The sequence below is a fragment of the Mytilus galloprovincialis genome, chromosome 2 (genome assembly GCF_965363235.1).
Source record: "Mytilus galloprovincialis chromosome 2, xbMytGall1.hap1.1, whole genome shotgun sequence".
NCBI lineage: Eukaryota > Metazoa > Mollusca > Bivalvia > Mytilida > Mytilidae > Mytilus > Mytilus galloprovincialis.
In genome coordinates, this window is record NC_134839.1 from 35257302 (window position 1) to 35282229 (window position 24928).

At 32.2% G+C, this 24928-nt stretch overlaps 1 protein-coding gene across 3 annotated transcripts in view; it reads right to left on the reverse strand.

The window, feature by feature from the left end:
• Positions 1 to 24928, reverse strand: part of LOC143063469 (vacuole membrane protein 1-like) — a 180114-nt gene that overhangs the window by 149046 nt on the left and 6140 nt on the right. Inside the window, exons 4-9 of one of the 3 annotated variants that reach the window (XM_076235641.1) lie at positions 23161 to 23241; positions 21934 to 22050; positions 17857 to 17893; positions 15946 to 16011; positions 6118 to 6253; positions 3810 to 3945 (exon numbers count right to left, since the gene is read on the reverse strand). In XM_076235641.1, the coding sequence (XP_076091756.1) occupies positions 6192 to 6253; positions 15946 to 16011; positions 17857 to 17893; positions 21934 to 22050; positions 23161 to 23241 (363 nt within the window). In that variant the 3' untranslated portion in view covers positions 3810 to 3945; positions 6118 to 6191. Of the gene's footprint in view, positions 1 to 3112; positions 3277 to 3748; positions 3946 to 6117; positions 6254 to 15945; positions 16012 to 17856; positions 17894 to 21933; positions 22051 to 23160; positions 23242 to 24928 lie in introns of those variants that run through there. The other 2 variants (XM_076235644.1, XM_076235643.1) reach the window with 2 other exon arrangements.

Consider the following 24928-nt stretch of genomic DNA (forward strand, 5'->3'; position numbering starts at 1 on the left):
TTCAAGGACATGACAAAATTGTGTTTTGGTGATAACTAAGATTTATGAAAAATGGTTAAATATTGACTATAAAGGGCAATAACTCCTAAAGGGGTCAACTGACCATTTCGGTTATGTTGACTTATTTGTAAAACTTACTTTGCTGAACATTATTGCTGTTTAGTTTATCTCTATCTATTATAATCATGATAATATTCAAGATAATAACCAAAAACAGCAAAATTCAGGGGTAGCAACCCAACAAAAGGTTGTCCGATTCATCTAAAATTTTTAGGGCAGATAGATCTTGACCTGATAAACAATTTCACTCTATGTCAGATTTGTTCTAAATGCTTTGGTTTTTGAGTTATAAGCCAAAAGCTGCATTTTACCCCTATGTTCTATATTTAGCCCTGGCGGCCATCTTGGTTGGTTGGCCGGGTCCCTGGACACAATTTTTAAACTAGATACCCTAATAATGTTTTGGCCATATTTGGTTAAATTTGGCCCAGTAGTTTCAGAGGAGAAGATTTTTATAAAAGTTAACGACGATGGTTGACGGACGCCAAGTGATGAGAAAAGCTCACTTGGACCTTCGGGCCAGGTGAGCTAAAAACAAGAAACGAGAAACACATATAAATTATATAAACAAACTACAACTACTGTACATCAGATTCCTGACTTAGGACAGGTGCAAACATTTGCAGTGATGGATTAAATGTTTTAATGGGTTAAACCATTTAATACTAATGATTTACAATTTTCAGTGTTTTTGAACAATTTTGTACCGAGACACATGTTTTTTTTTTATCTAGGTAATGTGAGAATGTTATATTTGCTCTTTTAAAAAATTACCAGAAAATCAAGTTTCTCACATTGTATTGCATGATCAGGCCTCTACAATAACATTTTTTTCAACTTGTCCAGGAGGACTTTGCATTATAAGTTGATTCAAGGAACAAAAGAAATTTAAAACAATAGAACAGAAGTTAGTTTTATATCTTTTGAAATATTTTTCAAAAATTATGAGTCAAGAAAAACTGAAACTAGTCATGTCACAGAACTTAGGATCTACTTTTTAACAATGCCAAGTCAAATCAGACTTGCATATGAGGCACCGTCTGATAGGCATGTCAATGTAAATTCATTGGATTTGTATCTTGTTTTTATTTTAAAGTCGAATTTTTTGTCAGCTTTTTCCAGTTTTATCCATTTCATACAGTAAGTACAGAGTGAGTCATGGATGATATTACGACACTCATTCCAATTTATAATTGACTGGGGAAGATAATTAGGTCCTTTACTGAGGAATGATTTTAACTCTCCGTCTTGAAATATGTTAAGATCTCCTGTTATAACATGGGAAATTGGTCCATAAATGTATTTGGAATTACTGCAATTACATGAAGTAGGTGTATTTTCACTGATATTAAAATCTTTACACAATTGGCTATAATTTAACACAAATTTCCAGGTAGATTTCTTGTAAATATAACAAATAAGAGGGAGCTCAGTATTATCAAAATATCCAGGAATTTGTTCTTTAACAGAATGGTTGTTAAAAATACCAGCAATATTTACAAAATCAAAACCTTTATTGACATACTTTATTTTAATAAAATGTTTTTTATGATCTTCAGGACGATCAATTTTAGGAAACAGTTTAGAATAACAATATGCCATTATAATTTGAACAATTTCGTACTTAGGACTGCTATATGAAATTGTGTTGCAATCCTCTAAAATTTTATTTAACTTATTAATCGGTAATGAACAGAGCTTTGTTAACAGATAATGTCTGCCGTTGTTTTTTTAAATAGAAATTAGGTCCGAAATATTGGTGTGATTGGTCCGAAATTTTCTTTGATTGTGATTTTTTCTACGACCATGAGAATGTTTTTTTTCGAACAGTTTTAGAAACAATATCCAAAATGTTAACAGTATCGGTTCTTGATATTTTTTAATCTAATTTAATTCAATTATTTTCCGTGATTGTACAAACTTTGAATGAGATTCACCAGGCTGCTTATTTACTTCTTCCAAAGGTTGAACTGCTAAATATTTGATAGGATGACTGTGCTTCTTAAGGTGTTGATAAATGATACTTTTGAATTTATTGGGTTATTTTCTTGAGTGCGTTTAGATAAATATCGACCAGTTTAACCTACGTACTGAATACCGCATCCTGGTTTGTTTCATGTGAGTAAATAAATAAGACTGTTTGTTTTTCAAGTTATATCAGTTTCAAATTTTAAAGAAAATGAGCGACCATTAAGTGTGGACCTTACCGTATTGTTGGTGGAAAGACAGGGACATGTTACTCATTTTTTGGCATGACACTTATCGATAGAAGGGTAACCACGATTTTTATTTTTAAAAATGTTAGCGATGGTAGTATTTTTAGATAGGCGATTTTGAAGATTGAGACGTGTAATTACCCTTTGAACGAGTTAAGTATTTAATATTTTTCCATTTCTAAGCTTCCTATTTGTTTTTTGTTTGTGAATTATATTAGAAAGGAGCAAAGACTGGTGTCCAGAATATGAACCAGCATACAATGAATTAAGTTATGAAAAAATGATAAATCTGTTCAGCTAAAGATGTCAAACGCTATCTGTATTAATTACCCAAAAAAGATAGGGTATATCAGGGTAGCGACTGACGTCTGACTAAATATTCTCGCTCGGACACACACTCCATAATCTAGTATATTATAAGAGCATATAAACCTGTTAAATTAAATTAATATTGATATAGCTTTTACTTGTGTGACCTTTTTATCCTCTAGTACAAGACAATCAGACAAGTGTTATTGTTGAGCCCTAATGATTCCAGTATATATATGAGAAAATGTTAAACCTTGGAAAAAAAGAGTTTTTGGAAAAACTTCTTGTTATATTTCATACTACAGTGGTTACAATATCTATTGAATTCATCTGAAAATTGATACAACCAATCAAATATCAGGTCATTATACAGCTTTTAACCAAAGAAACAATCTGGATGTCAGAAACAGTGAGCAATGCTATTTGTGGGTCGACAGATATAAGTTTAAATGTTGTCATGAGTCAATATATATGTCTTTACAGTATGATAACTTTCATGGAATGGTCAATGTTATGCTTTAACTTACTGTTCCCGTCTAAATTCCCAGTGTTTGTCCAGAGGGAGATCATACTCTGACATCATGGTCAAATCAGATGACAAGCGTCTTCTTGGACCAGGTTCAATTCTGATTGTGGGTAAAACAAATGGTTGTGTACCATCATAAGATTTGTATGGATGGTAATTCTCATTCTGGAATTGATGCAAAACATTCTGATATGAAATTAAAATGTATACCTGTTTCAAATTTGTGTGCAGATCCATGTCATTTTTTTAATTATCATGATTTTGTAATAGAAATAAACATCATAAAAGTTTGAAGAGCACACAGACTATCGCTAATAATAAATGAAGCAAGTCCATATGCAAAGCTGTTATAAATATTCAAATCTAAAATTGACAAAAACTTCCTTAAAACTAAATTAGATTCTGTCTAGATTGCATATCTCTATTTTCATAATCTAAACATTACTGATGAACATTTAATGAATCTCAATTATCTTCCTTTCTTAAGACTTACTTTGTAACTTTTACACCATATAAAGACAACTTCCTCATAAAACTTCATTTCCTAATTATAACCGAATAAGTCAAACATATTCTTTTTTGTGCACTTGTATTTGAACTTATCAGTAATAAAATATGTTTGAATATTGAAACTAGCCTGTGTCATGACAATTACTCTCTTGACATTTCTATATTTGCTGGACTGAACCCTTTTGTAACGTCTATAACATATAAATATCAGGAGTAACAGGAAGAGAACAACTACTGATGCGACACCACCGATAATGTAGATTACTATTTGCTCTTTATCGTTTGTTCCTCCTGACCTAATGTCTACTGCTTCTGCTTGTTCATCTGCAATTAAAGTATTTGTAATTAAAAAGTTTTCAAAAGATGAAATAATATGTTTGAAAGGAAATGGTAAATATGTGTCAGCTCAATAGCTGGCTTATCTACAATATTTATAACCAATTCAATCCTTTTTTCCTCCTCATCAAACTTTTAATTGTTAAAAGTCTTTATTTTAGGAATGATTGTAATATTTTTTTCTGTCTATGAAGGAATAATATCATTAAAAAAAATGTGGTGCACACTGAATAACCCACTACATAAGTTACTCTAAAGTGTGTATCAAATTCAACATTTTTAACGATGAACGCCATGATTATTTTTGGTGTTAAAACTGCTTATTCTCCTTTTTTGTAAGTGTTCTATACTTTAAGCACCTGCATAGCCATTTTTACTTGATAGAAATATAAGATAAGGGGGTTTCAAATATTTATTTATTACATATATAAAGTTAAGATAAAGTGATCAGCCATCATATATAGTTGGTAAAAAGTATCTCTGCTTAAGCTACATAATGTCAACTTTGGTAACACTATTGAGCAGTGGCTTTCTGGTAGGTAGCTGTCTCAATATGTTTAATAAAGTCATTAGGGTCACCATAGTCAGCTTGGCAAGAAGTGTAGTAAGCATGATCTTGACCCAATGGCACTGGACTTGTACAATTTAAAATCAGATCTCCAGGCAGAGAAAATATGGCTAGATAATTGGTTGTTTTTAATTTGCTGCTAGGGTATTTGGTAATAACAGAGACATACATGTATAATACATTATATGTCTATGGGATAACATAGTTTGCATTTCATCAAATTATAAAAATTTAGAATTTTCAAAGACAAACATACTTATACTTAGGTATTCCATTGGTTTAGATAGAAAACAAGCCATAAATATCGTATTTGATTTCATTAAGACATTTGTCTTTGAGGCTCAGTACTATAACTGTTCAATGTTTTCAACAGCATCAAATTAAAGTCTTTTTTTTTACATCTTAATCCATTGTCAGTATTTCACTTTTAATCATCCAGACGTGTGTCTTAAACTAGCTAGTTGATGACCAGGTAATTGCCAATAATTTGTTATTGCTGTATATATAGTCTAATAATAAACACCTTCATTGATTACTCGAAGCTATTTACCTTACGACACAAAAACAAGAAAAAGAAATGGTGACCTTCTGTTTTTACAGACTTTTCCGATATCAATTTCGAGTTTCTCAAGAGTTTTACCCTGTCAGTTTTAATTCTATAAACAAAAATGTTTACTGAAACTTTTTCGATGTTGACATTTTCAAAAGTTGTAGATTTCAAATTTTAATGGGAGGGATGGAAGAGGGTCTGAAAAACAAGAGATTTCGACTCCCATCGGAAGAATCACATGTATGACATACAAAATTTAATTATTACACAATACAAACTAGACTAAGTGAAATCCCTGGCCACACTTCACTCTGAAACTGTTTTATAGCAAAGTCAATGTTGGATTTCTTTGACAGACACAAATGATGCCCCTGCAGATGCAAAGTCTTATTTAAAAATAACTGTCTAACACTTTACCTTAAATATGACAAAGGTAAATTATATTATCACCCAAAAGAGCAAATATAAATAAGAATCAAAATCCTGACCCCATGCACAAAAAATGGAAAAACCACCAACTAAGTGAACACTTCCTAGCATAAAACTGTAGGACAATTATCTGTATGCGAGCTCCCCTTATGCAAGTAACTACTACAAAAAATGATTAAGAGCAAATATTAAACAAAATCAAAACCCTGACCACATGCACACCTTCAATACATGTACAAAGACTACAAACAGACATCAGAGTGAAAACTTCCTAGAATTCAAACTGTAGGAGGAGTTAAGTGGAATAACTGTACACCCATAATGGGAAGGACATACAGAGAGACACTGACAGGGGTAAAATAATATGACGTTCAGTTGTGGCGGCATTAAAAGAATTATTTTTTTTAGAAAAAACTGTACATTTCCAATTTTCATGATGCCAAACCTTCTATTTTTATGACAGTCTATAAAAAATTTATTGATAATGATGTAATCGAAAATTGATTATTAAATTCTCCAAACGATTAAATCATTTTTATGTGAATATTTTGCTCTAAGACGTATTATTTCTTGGTGAAAAACAAACATTTCTCATTCTTATCTAAGCCTTTACCTAAAACTGTTAGCCAGGCAGTCTGGTAATATCTACCAAGTGGATTAGAAATCAAGCAACCATACCATCCAGCATTATCTTTTGTTACATTCTTTATTGTCAGTATTTCTGGGTGACTTAAATTCACCATGGATTGCTAAAAAATCAAATAAAACAGCATTAGAGGATGAGTATATAAAACATTGAAAAGCAAAATTTTCAAAAAAGTGAACTAAGACAATAAATTATAAAAAAAGTGAAAAAAGAAGAAAATATTTCAATAAACTAGACAATTAGAATCACATTATTTTCTTAAGTCACTTGAGATTTGTCATGCAGTCAGTTTTTTAAATATACACATGTATATATACTATTGTATAACACTTTTTAACAGCAAGATAAACTTATCAACATACAATAAGAAATTAAATTTAAAGAAACATTCACATCAAGATCATTCAGACACACCATATCTGTAAACATTTCATGACTCAGTGAGACATTTTTCAAGCGACATACATTTTGGTGTGAAAATCCCAATGCAACCTTCTACTTGAGGTATTAATAAGTTGAAGTTATGAAATAACTGTTTCACAAATGATATCGGATATGTTCCTTATGTTGTTACTACAATCCCCTTCCCTTTCATGAATGTGACCTACCAAATTAGACTATTTACCGGACTTGTTATTACATAAGCAACATGACGGGTGCCACATGTGGAGCAGAATCTGCTTACCATTCCGGAGCACCTGAGATGACCCCCAATTTTTGATGGGATTCGTGTTGCTTATTCTTCATTTTCCTATGTTGTGTCATGTGTTCTATTGTTTGTCTTTTTTATTTTTAGCCAGGTGCATGTTGTCAATTTATTTTAGTTGATTTATAAGTTTGACTGTTCCTCTGGTATCTTTCGTCACTCTTTTTTTGAAGTCTAGATTGACTATATAGATATAGATAGAAAAATACTGGTCTTGGCCCGTAATTCCTAAACAGTTTGGACCATCACCACCAAAAAAAAATCTGAATCTTCCTTTTGTGGTTTTAATATAACCAAAAAGTGTGTGAAGATTTATGGAATAATCATAAATAGTTTCTGAGATACGGCACAACATGTATTTTTAATAAACATGATCACTCTAAAATAAGATAAAGAATCATCACAATAAAGTAAACAGATCTTCAGATTAATATAACTTACCACTGAACCATGAAAATGAGGTCAAGTTCAGATGACACCTGCCAGTTGGACATGTACACCTTACAGTCCTTCCATACACCGAATATACTAGCCATATTGCTTGTAGTATCTGAGATATGGACTTGACCACCAAAACTTAACCTTGTTCACTGATCCATGAAATGAGGTCGAGGTCAAGTGAAAACTGTCTGACAGACATGAGGACCTTTCAAGGTACGTACATATCAAATATAGTTATCCTATTACTTATAATAAGAGAGAATTCAACATTACAAAAAATCTGAACTTTTTTTCAAGTGGTCACTGAACCATGAAAATGAGGTCAAGGACATTGGACATGTGACTGACAGAAACTTCGTAACATGAGGCATCTATATACAAAGTATGAAGCATCCAGGTCTTCCACCTTCTAAAATATAAAGCTTTTAAGAAGTTAGCTAACACCGCCGCCGCCGGATCACTATCCCTATGTCGAGCTTTCTGCAACAAAAGTTGCAGGCTCGACAATTAGCATCCACAGATTTTATCAAAACATTATATGATTAGGCGTTGTTAATTAAAGTCTATTTTTGCTAATGAGAGTAATATTAACATGTTGGGATAAATTGAGTTATTTTGTGTTTTAGTATAAATATCGTTGCAAAATTTTGGAAGAGCAGTCACCCTTCGGAAACCCAAACTTGCACTGCTAAAGTCTATTATACTGGACCTGTAGGACTGACGATCAGTCTTCCAGTTGACTTTGTAGTGTTTGGACAAAAATGTATTTTTTGACTCCCCTTTTATTTTTGAGAATATTTTAAGATAGCAGTCAGTGTTCTGGAAGCGTAACCTCACACTACTCGTCATGCTCATGTCATTATACTAGACCTAAAAGATTGTTTTACCAGTCTACTAGTTGACTGTGCAGTGTTGAGACAAAATTTATCTCTGAATCATAATTTAATTTTAGAAAATACTTTTAAGACTTTTATATTTTGATTTTGAGATTAAGTTCATTTTATGATTTAGTAAATTTGGCATTTATTTTATATTTTACATTGTAAGGAGAAAATAGTTTTACTTTGGATTTTTTATTTTGAATTGATACTATGTACTTTAATTGGATTATTATTATTATTTGGAATAATCAATTGTTTAATAATTGATTTATTATCATCATACGTCTAAATTATTATAGTAACTAGATATCATTGAGATGGGAGCCATCTCTGTGGGCCCCGCTGTGAATAATGTGCATTAAAAAATTGTATCTTTACCATAGGACATGGGTTTGTCAACTGAAATCAAAGTTTTTGACCTTGACCTTTGACCTATGAAGTTGTAAATAAATTATGACACACCCTTTGGTGTTGGTTTATAAACATGTCAAGTATAAACTTTGAAATGATAAAGGTTCTCAAGATATAGAGCGGACACGATCTTTACCATAGGACATGGGGTTGTCAACTGAAACCAAAGTTTTTGACCTTGACCTTTGACCTAGGAAGTTGCACATAAATTTTGACACACCCTTTGGTGTTGGTTTATATACATGTCAAGTATAAACTTTGAAATGATAACGGTTCTCAAGATATAGAGCGGACACAATCTTTACCATAGGACATGGGGTTGTCAACTGAAACCAAAGTTTTTGACCTTGAACTATGCCCTAGGCAGTCGTTCATAAATTATGACACGCCCTCTGGTGTTGGTTCATATACATGTCAAGTATAAACTTTGAAATCATAACGGTTCTCAAGATATAGAGTGGACACGATCTTCACCACAGGACACAGGGTTGTCAACTGAAACCAAAGTTTTTTTACCTTGACCTTTGACCTAGGAAGTTGTACATACATCATGACACGCCCTCTGGTGGTGGTTAATAAACATGTAAAGTATAAAGTATGAAATCATAATGGTTCTCTAGATATGGAGCGGACACAAAGTGTTACGGACGGACGGACGGACGGACGGACAGACGGACGGACTGACGGACAGACTGATCACTATAGGGGACCGCCTTTGGCGGGACCCTAATTAAAGTATGAAAACCTAGTGATTTTTAGCCTTATGTTACAGTTCTATGTAATATAGGCATTTTCTAGTAATATTACTGTTTTATGTAATATGGAGACTATATTACACATTTCAGTAATATAACAATATTACAGGTTTTAGTAATATAAGAATTATATTACTATTTTTTGTAATATTAATTTTACTTGTAATATTATATAAAAAAGTAATATTACAGTTTTCAGTAATTGCCTGGACTGTGATAACAGCAAAATAAAATTTCATGTAGACAAGAAAAGATACCAAAGAAGACATCATAAGTCTTAGCTTGTGTCTCATTCCCTTTGATGATTACAAATAAAATATGTTTATATTAAGGGGGCTCTCCAGTATAAATCTTTTTTTTCTTTCTAATATATGATTTCTTTATATTTTTCTATAAACATGATAAATGAACTTTATCATATACTTAATAGAACAAGAGGCTCTCAAGAGCCTGAATCGCTCACCTGGTAAACAATGCCTTATTGAACATATTGAACCATGCCAGGCAAACATGTACAGCTAACAATTCTTCAATATTAGAAATACAAGTTCTACCATGTTTACACGTTTCCTTCTAATATAATATGCATACAAGAAGAGCGGCAGGACGTTATTTTTATTACATTATAGTTACAATAAAAGAATTTTAACAATAAAATTGTTATTGTTACATTATTAAATTGTTATTCTTTCGAATTTCTTCATTCATGATTTGGATTTATTCCACTGCTGAGAAGGGGCAAGGGGCTCCAATAACAGCAAAACAGTTAAATGATTTCATTAATAACAGTTAGGCATGGACCATTTAACTTGTAGGGGGACATGGTTTTTTTTCTGGTCAGAATATTTTCTATTTTTTGGAAGTAGCACAACAAATTATTTTTTTTGCAAATTGCAAATTGAAAATTTCAGGACAGGTAGACCTTGACCTAATAAATATTTTAACTTCTAGTCTTATTTGCTCTAAATGCTGGAGTTTTTTAGATATAAGCCAAAAACTGCATTTTACCCTGTGTTCTATTTTTAGCCATGACGGCCATGTTTTTAGACAAAATAGAAAATAAAACACAAACTTTATTTTATACACCCTACTGATCATTCAGTTGAAGTTTGGTTGAATTTGGTTGAGTAGTTTTAGAGGAGAAGATTTTTTACAGGGCTTTCCATAGAAATTGAGGTAGAAGGCTGAATTAAAATTATAGGCGGCTATAACATGCGTTCGGCGAAGCCGGACGCCCACCAAGCTGTAAGCTTGGTGCCTTACGGCAGGGGGACTGGGGGCCGCTCAAGGCCCCCAGAAGCTCTGGCATAAATAGAGCAAAATCCTGCATTCTCGCAATCTCCTGGCACCTAATTTAATCTTTCAAATGACCAATTTTTATGTATGAAATTAAAGAAAGAAAAAAAAAAAAAACTCAAAGAAATTTCATTTTTTTTATGTTAGTTTTTTATTTTCATTACCTTATGCTTTAAAATTCATTTACTTTTAACGGAGTTTTATTTAAATAATCATCCGGTTTGTTAGAAATCTTCATCGATTTATTTTGCATAACTACGTGCATTTGTAAACAAATGACCCCCCTTTTCTCTCTAAAGACTGTTACGCGTATTTAAATCATACAATTATTTCTCAAGCATTGACAGAAAATTGATATATCCTCTGATTTTCTCTTTTTTTTGTAAACTGTTCAATAAGTCGGATACATAAATCATTTGAAAATGTTATTTATTTGAGGTCGAGTCGACAATATTCTACCTTGATTCTCTGAACACCACGTGGGCTTTGAAAAATGAACTTCAAAAGATACTGTTTTCCTGATTCTGATCTAATACATTTTTTTTAATTTGACTAATATTATTCCATAACCATAAGATTGTCATCCTATCCGATTGTCTTCACGTTTTAAAAGCCAAAAAAAGCCAACGAGTTAATGACCATCGGAACGTCTCTATTGTTATCATTCAATGACCACCGGAACGTCTCTCTTGTTATCGTTGAAAAGAAACGATGCATTCTGACTTAAATAGACAACCAATCAGTGACTTTAATTCATGTGAAATATATTCAGCCCAAGGTAAACACTGACTTTTCATCCTTGTTTATCGTGACCGCGACTTTGCGACAATATACGTCTCTCGGCTGCCTGTAAACATTTGAAAAAGATATTTTTTTCTTTTGGAATTTATATTTTTGTCAGTGAAGTAGCCGGCACTTGAAGCCACCGTAAGCGGCGGATTTCCGCCGGCTACCGGCTTCAATGGAAAGCCCTGTTTTTAAAGTTAGCAAATATGATGAACAAATTGTGAAAAAATTGTCATTAAAGGACAATAACCCCTTAAGGGGTCAATTGACAATTTTGGTCATATTTAACTTATTTGTAGATCTTACTTTGCTTATCATTTTTGCTGTTTACAGTTTATCTTTATCTATAATGATATTTAAGATAATGACCAAAAACTGCAAAATTTCCTTAAAATTACCAATTAAGTGGCAGCAACCCAACAATGGTTTGTTTGATTCGTCTGAAAATTTCAGGGCTGATAGATCTTGACCTAATGAACATTTTTACCCCACGTCAGATTTGCTCTAAATGCTTTGGTTTTTGAGATATAAGCCAAAAACTGCATTTGACCCCTATGTTCTATTTAAAGTAAGGGCGGCCATGTTTTTTGACGGATCAAAAATCGAAGCACACACTTTGTGCAGGATAATCTAAGGAACTATCATGCTAAGTTTCATCCAAATCCATTCAGTAGTTTCAGAGGAGAAGATGTTTGAAAAATTGTTAACGACGACAGACGACGACGACGGACGCCAAGTGATGAGAAAAGCTCACATGGCCTTTTAGGCCAGGTGAGCTAAAAATGAAATTAAAAAATTGGGTCACCGTTCATTTACGCTAACAATCTGCCTCTGAAAGAAGCATAATTTTTTGTTAATGTCCTTATTTACTGTTGAACTAATAGGAGAAAAAGAGGTAATATCGAAATAAAAAAAGAACTAAATTACAGAAATCGCTTAAATTTTACAAGTATTTAGTTTATGTACAGCTTTTTGAAAACAATAATAAAAAATATAGGTCATCGATGATTTAAAAAAGATATTTCAACTTTAATGCCAAAAAAATGTATTTTTGCATCAAAGGGAGATAATTTGGAGCTTTTTCAATGCTATAAACATATTAAAAGTCACCTGGGGGCAAACAAAATTGATTTTTTTAGTTGATTTTTGTACCATATCATAAAGCAATAACTAATAGTGTGATGAATAAAATTTGTAATGAAAAAATTCGTAAGGGTTCCGCGGAACCCAGTGTCTCACCTACTTTTGCTGTAAATCGCAGGCTGAACAAAAAAAAGGAAAACAAGAGGCTGTCACAACGACAGCAAACCGGATTTATTAACATTTATTTGTGTCCTAGCAATATCACAAGAACCATTACTGATGAATGGTGAAAGGGAAAATCGTCAATATCAAATTTGACCTCCATTTTGTCATCAGTATCAACATATTAAAATTAGAAAAGTTTAGATTGAATGGTTCATGAGTAAATGCAATAAAGTGAATGGAAACGCCATTTTACGATCTTTCAAGAACCATAACTCCTGAACTGTAAAAGTCAAAATCGTCATTATTAAACATGTTGAACTTGACCTCTATTTTGTCATCAGTAACAACATATAAAAATTTCAAAAGCTTTGGTTGAATGGTTCATGAGAAAATGCACGGACATGACTGGAAACACCATTTTTCAATCTTTCAAGAACCATAACTTCTGAACGGTAAAAGTGAAAATAGTCATTTTGAACTTGACCTCCATTTTGTCATCAGTAACAACATATTAAAATTTGGGAAGCTTTGGTAGAACAGTTCATGTGTAAATACACGGACACGACTGGAAACTCCATTTTTCAGTCTTTCAAGAACCATAACTCCTGAACGGTAAAAGTCAAAATCGTCATTATTGAACTTGACCTCTATTTTGTCATCAGTAACAACATATTAAAATTTGGGAAGCTTTGGTAGAACAGTTCATGTGTAAATGCACAGACACGACTGGAAAAACCATTTTTCAATCTTTCAAGAACCATAACTCCTGAACGGTAAAAGTCAAAATCGCCATTATTAAACTTGACCTCCATTTAGTTGTCAGTAACAACATATTAAAATTAGAAAAGCTTAGATTGAATGGTTCATGAGTAAATGCAATAAAGTGAATGGAAACGCCATTTTACGATCTTTCAAGAACCATAACTCCTGAACGGTAAAAGTCAAAATCGTCATTATTGAACATGTTGAACTTGATCTCTATTTTGTCATCAGTAACAACATATAAAAATTTCAAAAGCTTTGGTTGAATGGTTCATGAGAAAATGCACAGACATGACTGGAAACACCATTTTTCAATCTTTCAAGAACCATAACTCCTGAACGGTAAAAGTCAAAATCGTCATTTTGAACTTGACCTCCATTTTGTCATCAGTAACAACATATTAAAATTTGGGAAGCTTTGGTAGAACAGTTCATGTGTAAATACACGGACACGACTGGAAACTGCATTTTTCAGTCTTTCAAGAACCATAACTCCTGAACGGTAAAAGTCAAAATCGTCATTATTGAACTTGACCTCCATTTTGTCATCAGTAACAACATATTAAAATTTGGGAAGCTTTTGTGGAACAGTTCATGCGTAAATGCACGGACACGACTGGAAAAACCATTTTTCAATCTTTCAATAACCATAACTCCTGAACGGTAAAAGTCAAAATCGCCATTATTGAACTTGACCTTCATTTAGTTGTCAGTTACAACATATTAAAATTTTAAAAGCTTTGGTTGAACGGTTCATGAGTTAATGCACGGACAACATTTGATTGACGCCCGAAAAATACCGAAAAAATGAATTTAATTTTTTCAAAATTAAGTTCTGGATACTATCTTATGATCATAAACAAGCTTCTGTCCAAGTTTGGTACAAACCCAGGATAGTTTAAGAAAGTTAAAGTTAAAAAACTACCTTGATCAAAAACTTTAACCTGAACTTTGCTCTATCATTTTCTATGTTCAGTGGACCATGAAACTTGGGTCAAAACTATAATTTGGCATTAAAATTAGAAAGATCATATCATGGGGAACATGTGTACTAAGCTGAATGGACTTCAAATTCTTCAAAAACTACCTTAACCAAAAACTTAAACCTGAAGCGAACGGACACACAGATGGACGAACTAACGAACGAACGAACGGAGGCACAGACCAGAAAACATAATGCCTCTCTACTATCGTAGGTGGGGCAATCGTAGGTGGGGCATAAAAATGAAATCACATTTAAACTTTTTTTTTACACCAGAAATCAGGGACGTTCTCTGAAAGCAGGAAATATATTTCCTGACTTGTGCTCAACCTGTTCAGACGTCTCAGACTATTTTTACTTAAAAGATTTTATCCTTTAAACAGGAACAGAGGTTAAAGACAAATCCAATCAAGGTGCACTCAGTGGGTTGAAAGATGCTTCAGATTTAAGATCACCCTTGCACACAACACAAATCATGTGGCAAGGCATTATGTTTGTTTTCCTTGATTCCAAATCATATAGAAGCTTCAAAGCAAAAAAGCTTTGATTTAAAACGTTTGATGACTGCAGCATCAGAAAGGTATAAAAAAAAAACCAACGCATCGGAAAGATATCACTAAAAACCAACATAGAAAAAAAAAATTTAGACAAGAATGGCCAATAAAAATTTTCGTGTTGCAGTGATTTTACAGGGTTAGTCGTGGAAAGGGAAACAAACAATAATTAATTTTTGGCCTACATAGCTAGTTGACACACAATGAATGTTGTGTTAGAACTTAAAAAAATTAAATTGGACATTTACCTGCTATGGTCCAATATACAAAATCTAAATACATGATTTGATTCAGCATATTTTAAAAAGAACCCCAACAATTCAATTTTTGATGAAATCAAAGAAAGTTCAATTTTGGAACCTCTAGAACTCAATGTGGACCAATTTGATAAAGGGGCCCAGGCATCACAAATCTAAATAAACGATTAGAATCGGCATATCAAAGAACCCCAATAATTCAATTTTTGATGAAATCAAACAAAGTTTAATTTTGGACCCTTTTGGCCCCTCATTCCTAAACTGTTGGAACCAAAACTCTAAAAATCAATCCCAATCTTCCTTTTGTGGTCATAGATTTCTATTTACTTATACATACTAAAGTTATTATCCCGAAATCATTGGTCTTGGATGACGCTCAACAAGGCAGATGACAACAACGTATAACAAATATCAACTAAATTTTTTTTAATTATTTTTGCGGTTGTATCAAACGGACATATAAACCCATAACGTTAAAAGTGAATGTACCCAAATTCATGCTTCATTAAAAATTTGTGTGAATAAGCATTGTGTATACATTTTTTATATTATTTGGTTGATGCAAACTTCAGTTAGAGAATGGAAACAGAAAATTCAGCATTGTTTCCATAATTGTAAAGAAATATTTAACTTAAATGGAAATTAAGACCTCATTTAACACAAAATTAAAAATAAAAGGTTGAAAAATAAAAGGCAAAGCTACAATATTTACAAACCTTTCGGCTCACTAATGCCATGAATTGATAGCCATACCACAGTGGTAACATCCTGTGTTATCTGATCTAGAAAAGATAAAAAATACAAAAATAAATATGTAGTAAATATATATACTGTCTTAAGTGTTGAGGTACAATATCCAATAAAGAAAAATAAATTTAACATTAAGCATGTTAAGACGAAGTTGCAAGTGTTGAATTAATATTTCTGAATGCAGTTGTTTGCCAGCCCAGAATTGCATCAATTGAGGGCAGTATGTTTATTATACTAAGTGCTTGCAGAAATTAATCCTAACTACATAAGCCAAGGTTGTTTATAATTATTAGGATTTTAAATAGCATGAAACATAACCAGTGCTTAACAATTGTAAAGTATTGTGTAACTTATATTCAGAACTGTTAACGTTGGATTATGTTGCTTGATGAATTTGGTGATTAGATTTTGTCAGTTGTCATGGTTGTTGTAGGATTTTTCTTGGATTTCAGTATTTCTGTTATTCTACTTTTTTTGTTATGTATAACAGCACTTACAAACAGATTTTAATCATTTTAATTAGCCAAACATCATGTAGTCGCCAGAAATATGGTCATTGTATCGAAGCACATGTGAATGGTTCCAGTATGAAAAGAAGATAATTACACTTTTGCGAGATATGAACAAAGAAATGTTTAGCAACATTTTGAAAGCATATATTTCATGCTATTTTCATTGCATGAAGTTTTAGAAGAACAATAATGTATACAAAATCATACATGTACATGTATTATTGGGGAAAAAAATTAAAAGCAAAGGAAGGGTGCTTTGGCTGTTGTCTTTCATCCTAAGGTCATGGTCAAATGGTGAGTACCCTGATTTAACATAAGTGAATTTCTTTGTTAGTGTGTGTAACCCTGCAAAGTCGCCATTGGCATTGCAACAATTAATAAAAGTATATTTCAGGTGTAAGTAGGATGACAAAAGTATCTCTTATATTTGGAACTTGTAGCTTAACAGTGGAAAAGGTGTTTTCTAGAATTGATGCCACAGTAAACCAATCTTATTTCTCGGATTTAAACAAATGAGTAAAGGTTCTGTGCTACAAGAAAAAAAAGTATCATAAGTATAATGTGTACATACATTTTGAAGTTATTTTGCATTTTTTACAAAAAATATTTACATGGTAATAATGAGAAGTTCTGTTAATATTCACATGCAAATTTCAAAAACGCACACATGACATAGAGGGAATAAAAAGCCATATCTAGTTGTTACAATGGTCAACAAATATGGTCATAATTTAACTTAGGACTCAATAAAAACCAACGCATCCCAGCTGGAGAAAACTCTGAAAATTTTGTTTGTTTTTGGATTTGCAAATTTTAAATTCTTCTTCTTGTCTTTATCATGTTTATGTGTTTACAGATTTTTTTACATCATTTATTAATCTCCCACATTCATGACATTTGAATCAAATGATTGATGATTTGAAACAATCACATGGTCACAGTGTGCCCACATATAACGCATCCAAAGACGATTGTGTAAGATTTATTTTAATTCATTCAGAAGTTATATTATAACTTGCTTATTTATAAAAATCTTGACATTTTTTTTTTTAATATTGCAATGTATTGTAATGAAAGAAAAAACAGTGTATCGTAATTTTCTGTCGATAAACACATCTACATATTTTGTTCTTGTTATCTACAGAGTTTTATAAAATTCTGTTGAGTGGTTTCAGAGGAGTTGGGATGACTAGAACAGGACTGATGGACAAAGTCAAAAACATTATACCCTACAGAACTTTGATCCATGGGTTATAATTAATGTACATGAAATAAAAATCTCAGACATAAGAGATTTTATTTTACTTACACACAATTTTCCATTAGGATCCCCCATGATGCAAACTGTCACATGTCAGTTCTTACCATGCTGACCAAACCAATCACTCTGTTTTTCTCGATACTGTAACAAAAAAGAAAGATACATGTATAACAAAGGTATATGTTCCATACTCCAAGGTATATCTAAAAGTAAATGTCCATAAAAACTGTCAATACAAAATCCCACTATCTTATCACTATTAGGTAAAAATACCATTTTTTTTTTAATCATTGTTAATGTTCCATTTTCTGTTCATCGTTCCAGAGTTTTATTTTTTTTACACTATCTACATGTATAGTATATAAATACAAATGGTGTTGTGATGTAAACAAATGACACCATAATGACATTTATGTGGTGAAAACAGATACTTTTGCAGTATAAGCTATTTATTTGTCTAGCAAATATGAATAATTGCATACAATTCACATTTTGTATCATAATCCTTCATGCTTAACAAATAAATTATATACATGTACGTAATCTGGCATATTTGACTGTAAACACTGAATTTGAGAATGTGTATGTATGCATTGAAAGAAGTGAGCTCCTTCTTCATGTGTTCATCAGAAAAACCAGATGCTCCGCAGGGCGTAGCTTTATACGACCGCAGAGGTTGAAGCCTGAACGGTTGGGGCAAGTATGGACACAACATTCAAGCTGGATTCAGCTCTAAATTTGGATTGTGATTAAATAGTTGACACATCATAGGTTTCTGACACAGAATGAATGTGTTCTAATGAACTTAAAATTTTTGTTTTCTCTTAGAGCAATTCACTATGCTGTTGAATATTAAACCTCTCAAAAAAATGTTTGAAGAAATTTTCTTTTTTATTTATGAAATTTCAAATGAGAAAAATTGAACCCAATTTTTTTAATCACATCCCCCTTTCCCTTATTCCAAAACTAATCTCAATTAAAATTTCTAATGGAGTTTGCAACAATAACTACTCATTTAAATACATCATAAAATATTAAGATGTAAAAAAACTGCTTGTTATCACTGAATGGTAAAGATTATTTTAATTTATCAGTTGGTAGTAAAAAGTGAATATACATTGTATATTGTATATAACAAAGATTTAAGTTGATTCTGGACAAAGAAAGATAACTCCAATTAAAAAAAAATCTTGCTATTGCACAATATTTTGCAATTAGATATTTCTTGCTTACTATTCTGGACAAAGAAAGATAACTCTAATTAAAAAAAAAATTGCTATTTCACAATATTGTGCAATTAGATATTTCTTGCCATTGCCCAATACTGTGCAATTGAAAAGACTTGCTATTGCACAATACTTAATATAATAATTTTAGATCCTGATTTGGACCAACTTGAAAACTGGGCCCATAATAAAAAATCTAAGTACATTTTTGGATTCAGCATATCAAAGAACCCCAAGATTTCAATTTTTGTTAAAATCAGACTAAGTTTAATTTTGGACCCTTTGGACTTTAGTGTAGACCAATTTGAAAACAGGACCAAAAATGAAGAATCTACATACACAGTTAGATTTGGTATATCAAAGAACCCCATTTATTCAATTTTTGATGAAATCAAACAAAGTTTAATTTTGGACCCCGATTTGGACCAACTTGAAAACTGGGCCAATAATCAAGAATCTAAGTACATTTTTAGATTCAGCATATCAAAGAACCTAACTGATTCATTTTTTGTCAAAATCAAACTTAGTTTAATTTTGGACCCTTTGGACATTAATGTAGACCAATTTGAAAAAGGGACCAAAAGTTAAGAATCTACATACACAGTCATGACAGTTAGATTCGGCATATCAAAGAACCCCAATAATTCAATTTGGATGAAATCAAACAAAGTTTAATTTTGGACCCTTTGGGCCCCTTATTCTGTTGGGACCAAAACTCCCAAAATCAATACCAACTTCCTTTTATGGTCATAAACCTTGTGTTTAAATTTCATAGATTTCTATCTACTTATACTAACGTTATGGTGCGAAAACCAAGAAAAATGCTTATTTGGGTCCCTTTTTGGCCCCTAATTCCTAAACTGTTGGGACCTAAACTCCAAAAATCAATACCAACCTTCCTTTTGTATTCATTAACATTGTGTTTAAATTTCATTGATTTCTATCATGTCTATTTACTTAAACTAAAGTTATTGTGCGAAAACCAAGAATAATGCTTATTTGGGCCCTTTTTTGGCCCCTAATTCCTAAACTGTTGAAACCAAAACTCCCAAAATCAATCCCAACCGTTTTTTTGTGGTCATAAATCTTGTGTCAAAATTTCATAGATTTCTATTAACTTAAACTAAAGTTATAGTGCGAAAACCAAGAAAATGCTTATTTGGGCCCTTTTTGGCCCCTAATTCCTAAAATGTTGGGACCAAAACTCCCAAAATCAATACCAACCTTCCTTTTGTGGTCATAAACCTTGTGTTAAAATTTCATAGATTTCCATTCACTTTTACTAAAGTTAGAGTGCGAAAACTAAAAGTATTCGGACGACGACGCCAACGTGATAGCAATATACGACGAAAATTTTTTCAAATTTTGCGGTCGTATAAAAATCTAAATTTTATGCATTTGAATATATAGTTATATACCTTTTATGGCAGGAATTTCATTGCAAACTCCATGATTATTAAAATCTGCTGAGGCTTGAGGTCCTTTAGGATATCCAGTTGTGATTGGTAGCATATCAAAGAACCCCAAGATTTCCATTTTTGTTAAAATCAGACTAAGTTTAATTTTGGACCCTTTGGACTTTAGTGTAGACCAATTTGAAAACAGGACCAAAAATGAAGAATCTACATACACAGTTAGATTTGGTATATCAAAGAACCCCATTTATTCAATTTTTGATGAAATCAAACAAAGTTTAATTTTGGACCCCGATTTGGACCAACTTGAAAACTGGGCCAATAATCAAGAATCTAAGTACATTTTTAGATTCAGCATATCAAAGAACCTAACTGATTCATTTTTTGTCAAAATCAAACTAAGTTTAATTTTGGACCCTTTGGACCTTAATGTAGACCAATTTGAAAAAGGGACCAAAAGTTAAGAATCTACATACACAGTCATGACAGTTAGATTCGGCATATCAAAGAACCCCAATAATTCAATTTGGATGAAATCAAACAAAGTTTAATTTTGGACCCTTTGGGCCCCTTATTCTGTTGGGACCAAAACTCCCAAAATCAATACCAACCTTCCTTTTATGGTCATAAACCTTGTGTTTAAATTTCATAGATTTCTATTTACTTATACTAACGTTATGGTGCGAAAACCAAGAAAAATGCTTATTTGGGTCCCTTTTTGGCCCCTAATTCCTAAACTGTTGGGACCTAAACTCCAAAAATCAATACCAACCTTCCTTTTGTATTCATTAACATTGTGTTTAAATTTCATTGATTTCTATTTACTTAAACTAAAGTTATTGTGTGAAAACCAAGAATAATGCTTATTTGGGCCCTTTTTTGGCCCCTAATTCCTAAACTGTTGAAACCAAAACTCCCAAAATCAATCCCAACCGTTCTTTTGTGGTCATAAACCTTGTGTCAAAATTTCATAGATTTCTATTAACTTAAACTAAAGTTATAGTGCGAAAACCAAGAAAATGCTTATTTGGGCCCTTTTTGGCCCCTAATTCCTAAAATGTTGGGACCAAAACTCCCAAAATCAATACCAACCTTCCTTTTGTGGTCATAAACCTTGTGTTAAAATTTCATAGATTTCCATTCACTTTTACTAAAGTTAGAGTGCGAAAACTAAAAGTATTCGGACGACGACGACGATCCCCTAAGGAGTTATTGCCCTTCATAGTCAATTTTTAACAATTTTCTTAAAATTTGAAGATTTTCAATAACATTTTCCACAGAAAGTACTGTTATAGATAGAGATAATTGTAAGCAGCAAGAATGTTTAGTAAAGTAAGATCTACAAACACATCACCATCACCAAAACACAATTTTGTCATGAATCCATCTGTGTCCATTGTTTAATATTCACATAGACCAAGGTGAGCGACACAGGCTCTTTAGAGCCTCTAGTTCTATAGTACACTGCAAATGTGTATGAATTACAATAAATGAGTATTCATTATGATATAGCTACCCAACAACATAACATAGAACTTACCTGTATATGCATTTTAATAACAGCTTTTCCTATTAATGTTGCACCAAAAAATGTCCAAAATGGAATGAGAAAATGACCACATGTTATTCCTGCCAAATCAAACAGAGGGTTTGGTATCTGTAAAAAAAAGTAAAATTTATAATCAAAACAATCAAAATTGAATTTATACAAATTCAGAGGCAATCCAGTTTCACAATGAAGTAAGCTTAAATAAAATCTATGCTTTTTCAATGTTTAAAAGATTACAATACCAATTTCTAAAATTAGCCTATATTTAATATTTTATCAATAGATATGAACCAACATCTGAGCATCTGCAACTCATATATTTAACTGACAGACTTCTTATACAGATTTAAAAATAGAATTAAAGAACAAAGAGGCACAGATTAAAATAAAGCATGTTTTTTTGTCTGATAATGGACAAATTGACCATGTTTATAGAAAAAATGTTTTGTCGTTTGGAAAAGTTTTTCCAGAAGTGATGTTTTTAAGATTATTTCGCGTTTATCTCCAGCTAGTCTACTTCACGGCGATTTAATTTCGCGATTTTTTAGTTAACTTGATATAGTTTAATAAGGAAAGATCCAAGTTATACATATTCGCGACGATTTAATTTCGCGTTATTTTTCTTCCCCCAAGAGTCGCGAAAATTAATCGGTCGCGAAATTAAGTTGGTTTACAGTATTCAGAATTTCAGACACAAATTAAAAGTACCATTTATTAAGATTAAACCTTACATAGAAACCCCAGTAATGTTTATCTAGCTTAGTATTTACCGATTGATTGATTGATTGATTGTTGGTTGCTTAACGTCCAGTGGCAAATATTTCATGCATATTCAGGACGAGAACAAGTTCACAATAAATACAATAGGTAGGTCTTGTCACAATAGAGGCCATCTGGGATGATGGTCAGGGAAATTTGGACTGCCACTGGAAAATGAGGGTTTATTGGATAGGGAAAGAAATTTTGCCTTGCAACAGGCCACCTACGGACCCCTCAAAGAGTTGTTGCAAGGGTTCTTTACGTGCAAAGAGCGTGGCACTCTCTCTACACGAGACATCGGATTTAACGTCCCCATTCTGACCGGACGTGACTGCGAACTTGATATATCCCGCACAGCCAAACGGACACCCCACTTCAGCAAGCGTTTTACTGCCAGTCGAGAGAAGACCAAGTGACCATATTTCTATTCCCCAGTCACCCTTGGGGGTCAGTACTTACCGATGCACAGGCTAAGATACCAAAGAATCCAACTTTCTGTACAAGGTTATGTACAGCTAATTTAGATTTTTCCATAAATCCCTGAAAATAAAAAATAAAACAATAGACAAGAATATATTAAAAATTCTTTTCCAATTATCATGCTTGAGATAACAGAAATTTCAAATCCTTCTTGTTTGTTTACTATTTAAATGCATTTGGACACATTTAATTCTACTTTTTAACCATTGTTAACTCTAGATCTACTTGAAATATGAACTGATTTAAAATAATGGATAAATTTTTTGTTGCTAATTTGCTTCTAGCTATATTTTCCTCGTTTTAGGTCATATGCTCTTATTTTTTTTTTTTATAAGTTTTGGATTTTTAAATATTTCCACCTAAAGCATTGCTGAAGAGTCATTTCTTGTCAAAATGCACATCTGGTGCAGAAAAATTGGTACCTTTAATGTTATTAATTACAGTAATAACTAACAAACACAGTGAACAAAGCTAACAAAGTCATACCCTCTAAGCACTGTAAAAAGTGTGACAAATCAAGCCAACATAACAAAGAAGCAGTCATGAGTTTTGTTAAGACGTAGCATATGGTTATTTATGCGCTCAATATCATTATGCAAGAAAAATTCTTTAATTTTTTTAAATGAAATCCATTTCAATGCTGGTTCAGAAACAAGATGCCTAAAAACTTCTGAAGATATAGTAGTCCAAATATGAGACATGAGAATGAACAGACAAACAGACCAACAAGTTAAACATACAATTACTATATACAGCTCCCTTAAAAAGGGAGGTATAATACCTACACTGTTAGTGAATTTTAAAATGGATATCCCCAAAACCATAAATAATATTATCTTCACTCGGACAGTAAGAACAAGATAACGTTTCTTTGTTTACACCGTCAAGTAGTGTTCAACAACTGTATCTATATAGATTCCTACACTGCATCAAGTGTATTACGATATTTCTCCACTCGAGACAGTTAAATTTTATTATTTAAAGCACGAGGCTTAAAATTTAACTGTCTCAAGTGGAGAAATATCGTAATACACGAGTTATAGTGTCGGAATCTGTTTCTCTAATGATTTTTATCCTTCTTTTTCAAAGATTTTCAGAAACTTGTGTTCTTTATATGCGACGTCATCAGGCATTGCCGCCTTTTTTCATGGCGTCACAATAGGACAATTCAGAAGAAAAAAAAAACATTTAGATGTCATAATCAAATTTCGACTAATCATTTGCCGAGAACAGATTTTTCACTAGTGAGGAGAAATATTTTTCTCACACCGGTCAGGAAATGTGAAAATAGCACAAAAATTAGAGAAAGTATCATCAATGTCTGTGCATAGATGTTAAAGAGGAGTTACACTTACAAGAGACAATTACCATAAAAAGCTCAGTATGATAAGTCCCCATTCCCTTTTTGCAACAGGAATTCAGAAAAACCTTTTTGTCACTCAGTGAAATTCTTCATCTTTCAAGATCATGGTCGTTTAAAATGTTTATAGTTCAAAATGTTGAAAAGGATTCTAGAACACTGTTATGACTGTACAGATGCTAAATAAACACAAAATAAAAAAATAAAAAATATTGGAAAGTTTTTGTGTAAATTGTAAACAATTTCATTGTAAGTATGTAAAACATGTAGAAATCCGATCCATAATAAATATTGGGGAAAAAATACAACTTGATATTAGGTGTTAGCTTTTAGTAAATTACTGTTAAATTTATTCATGGCTTGAACGTGTGATGACCGTAGCCAAAT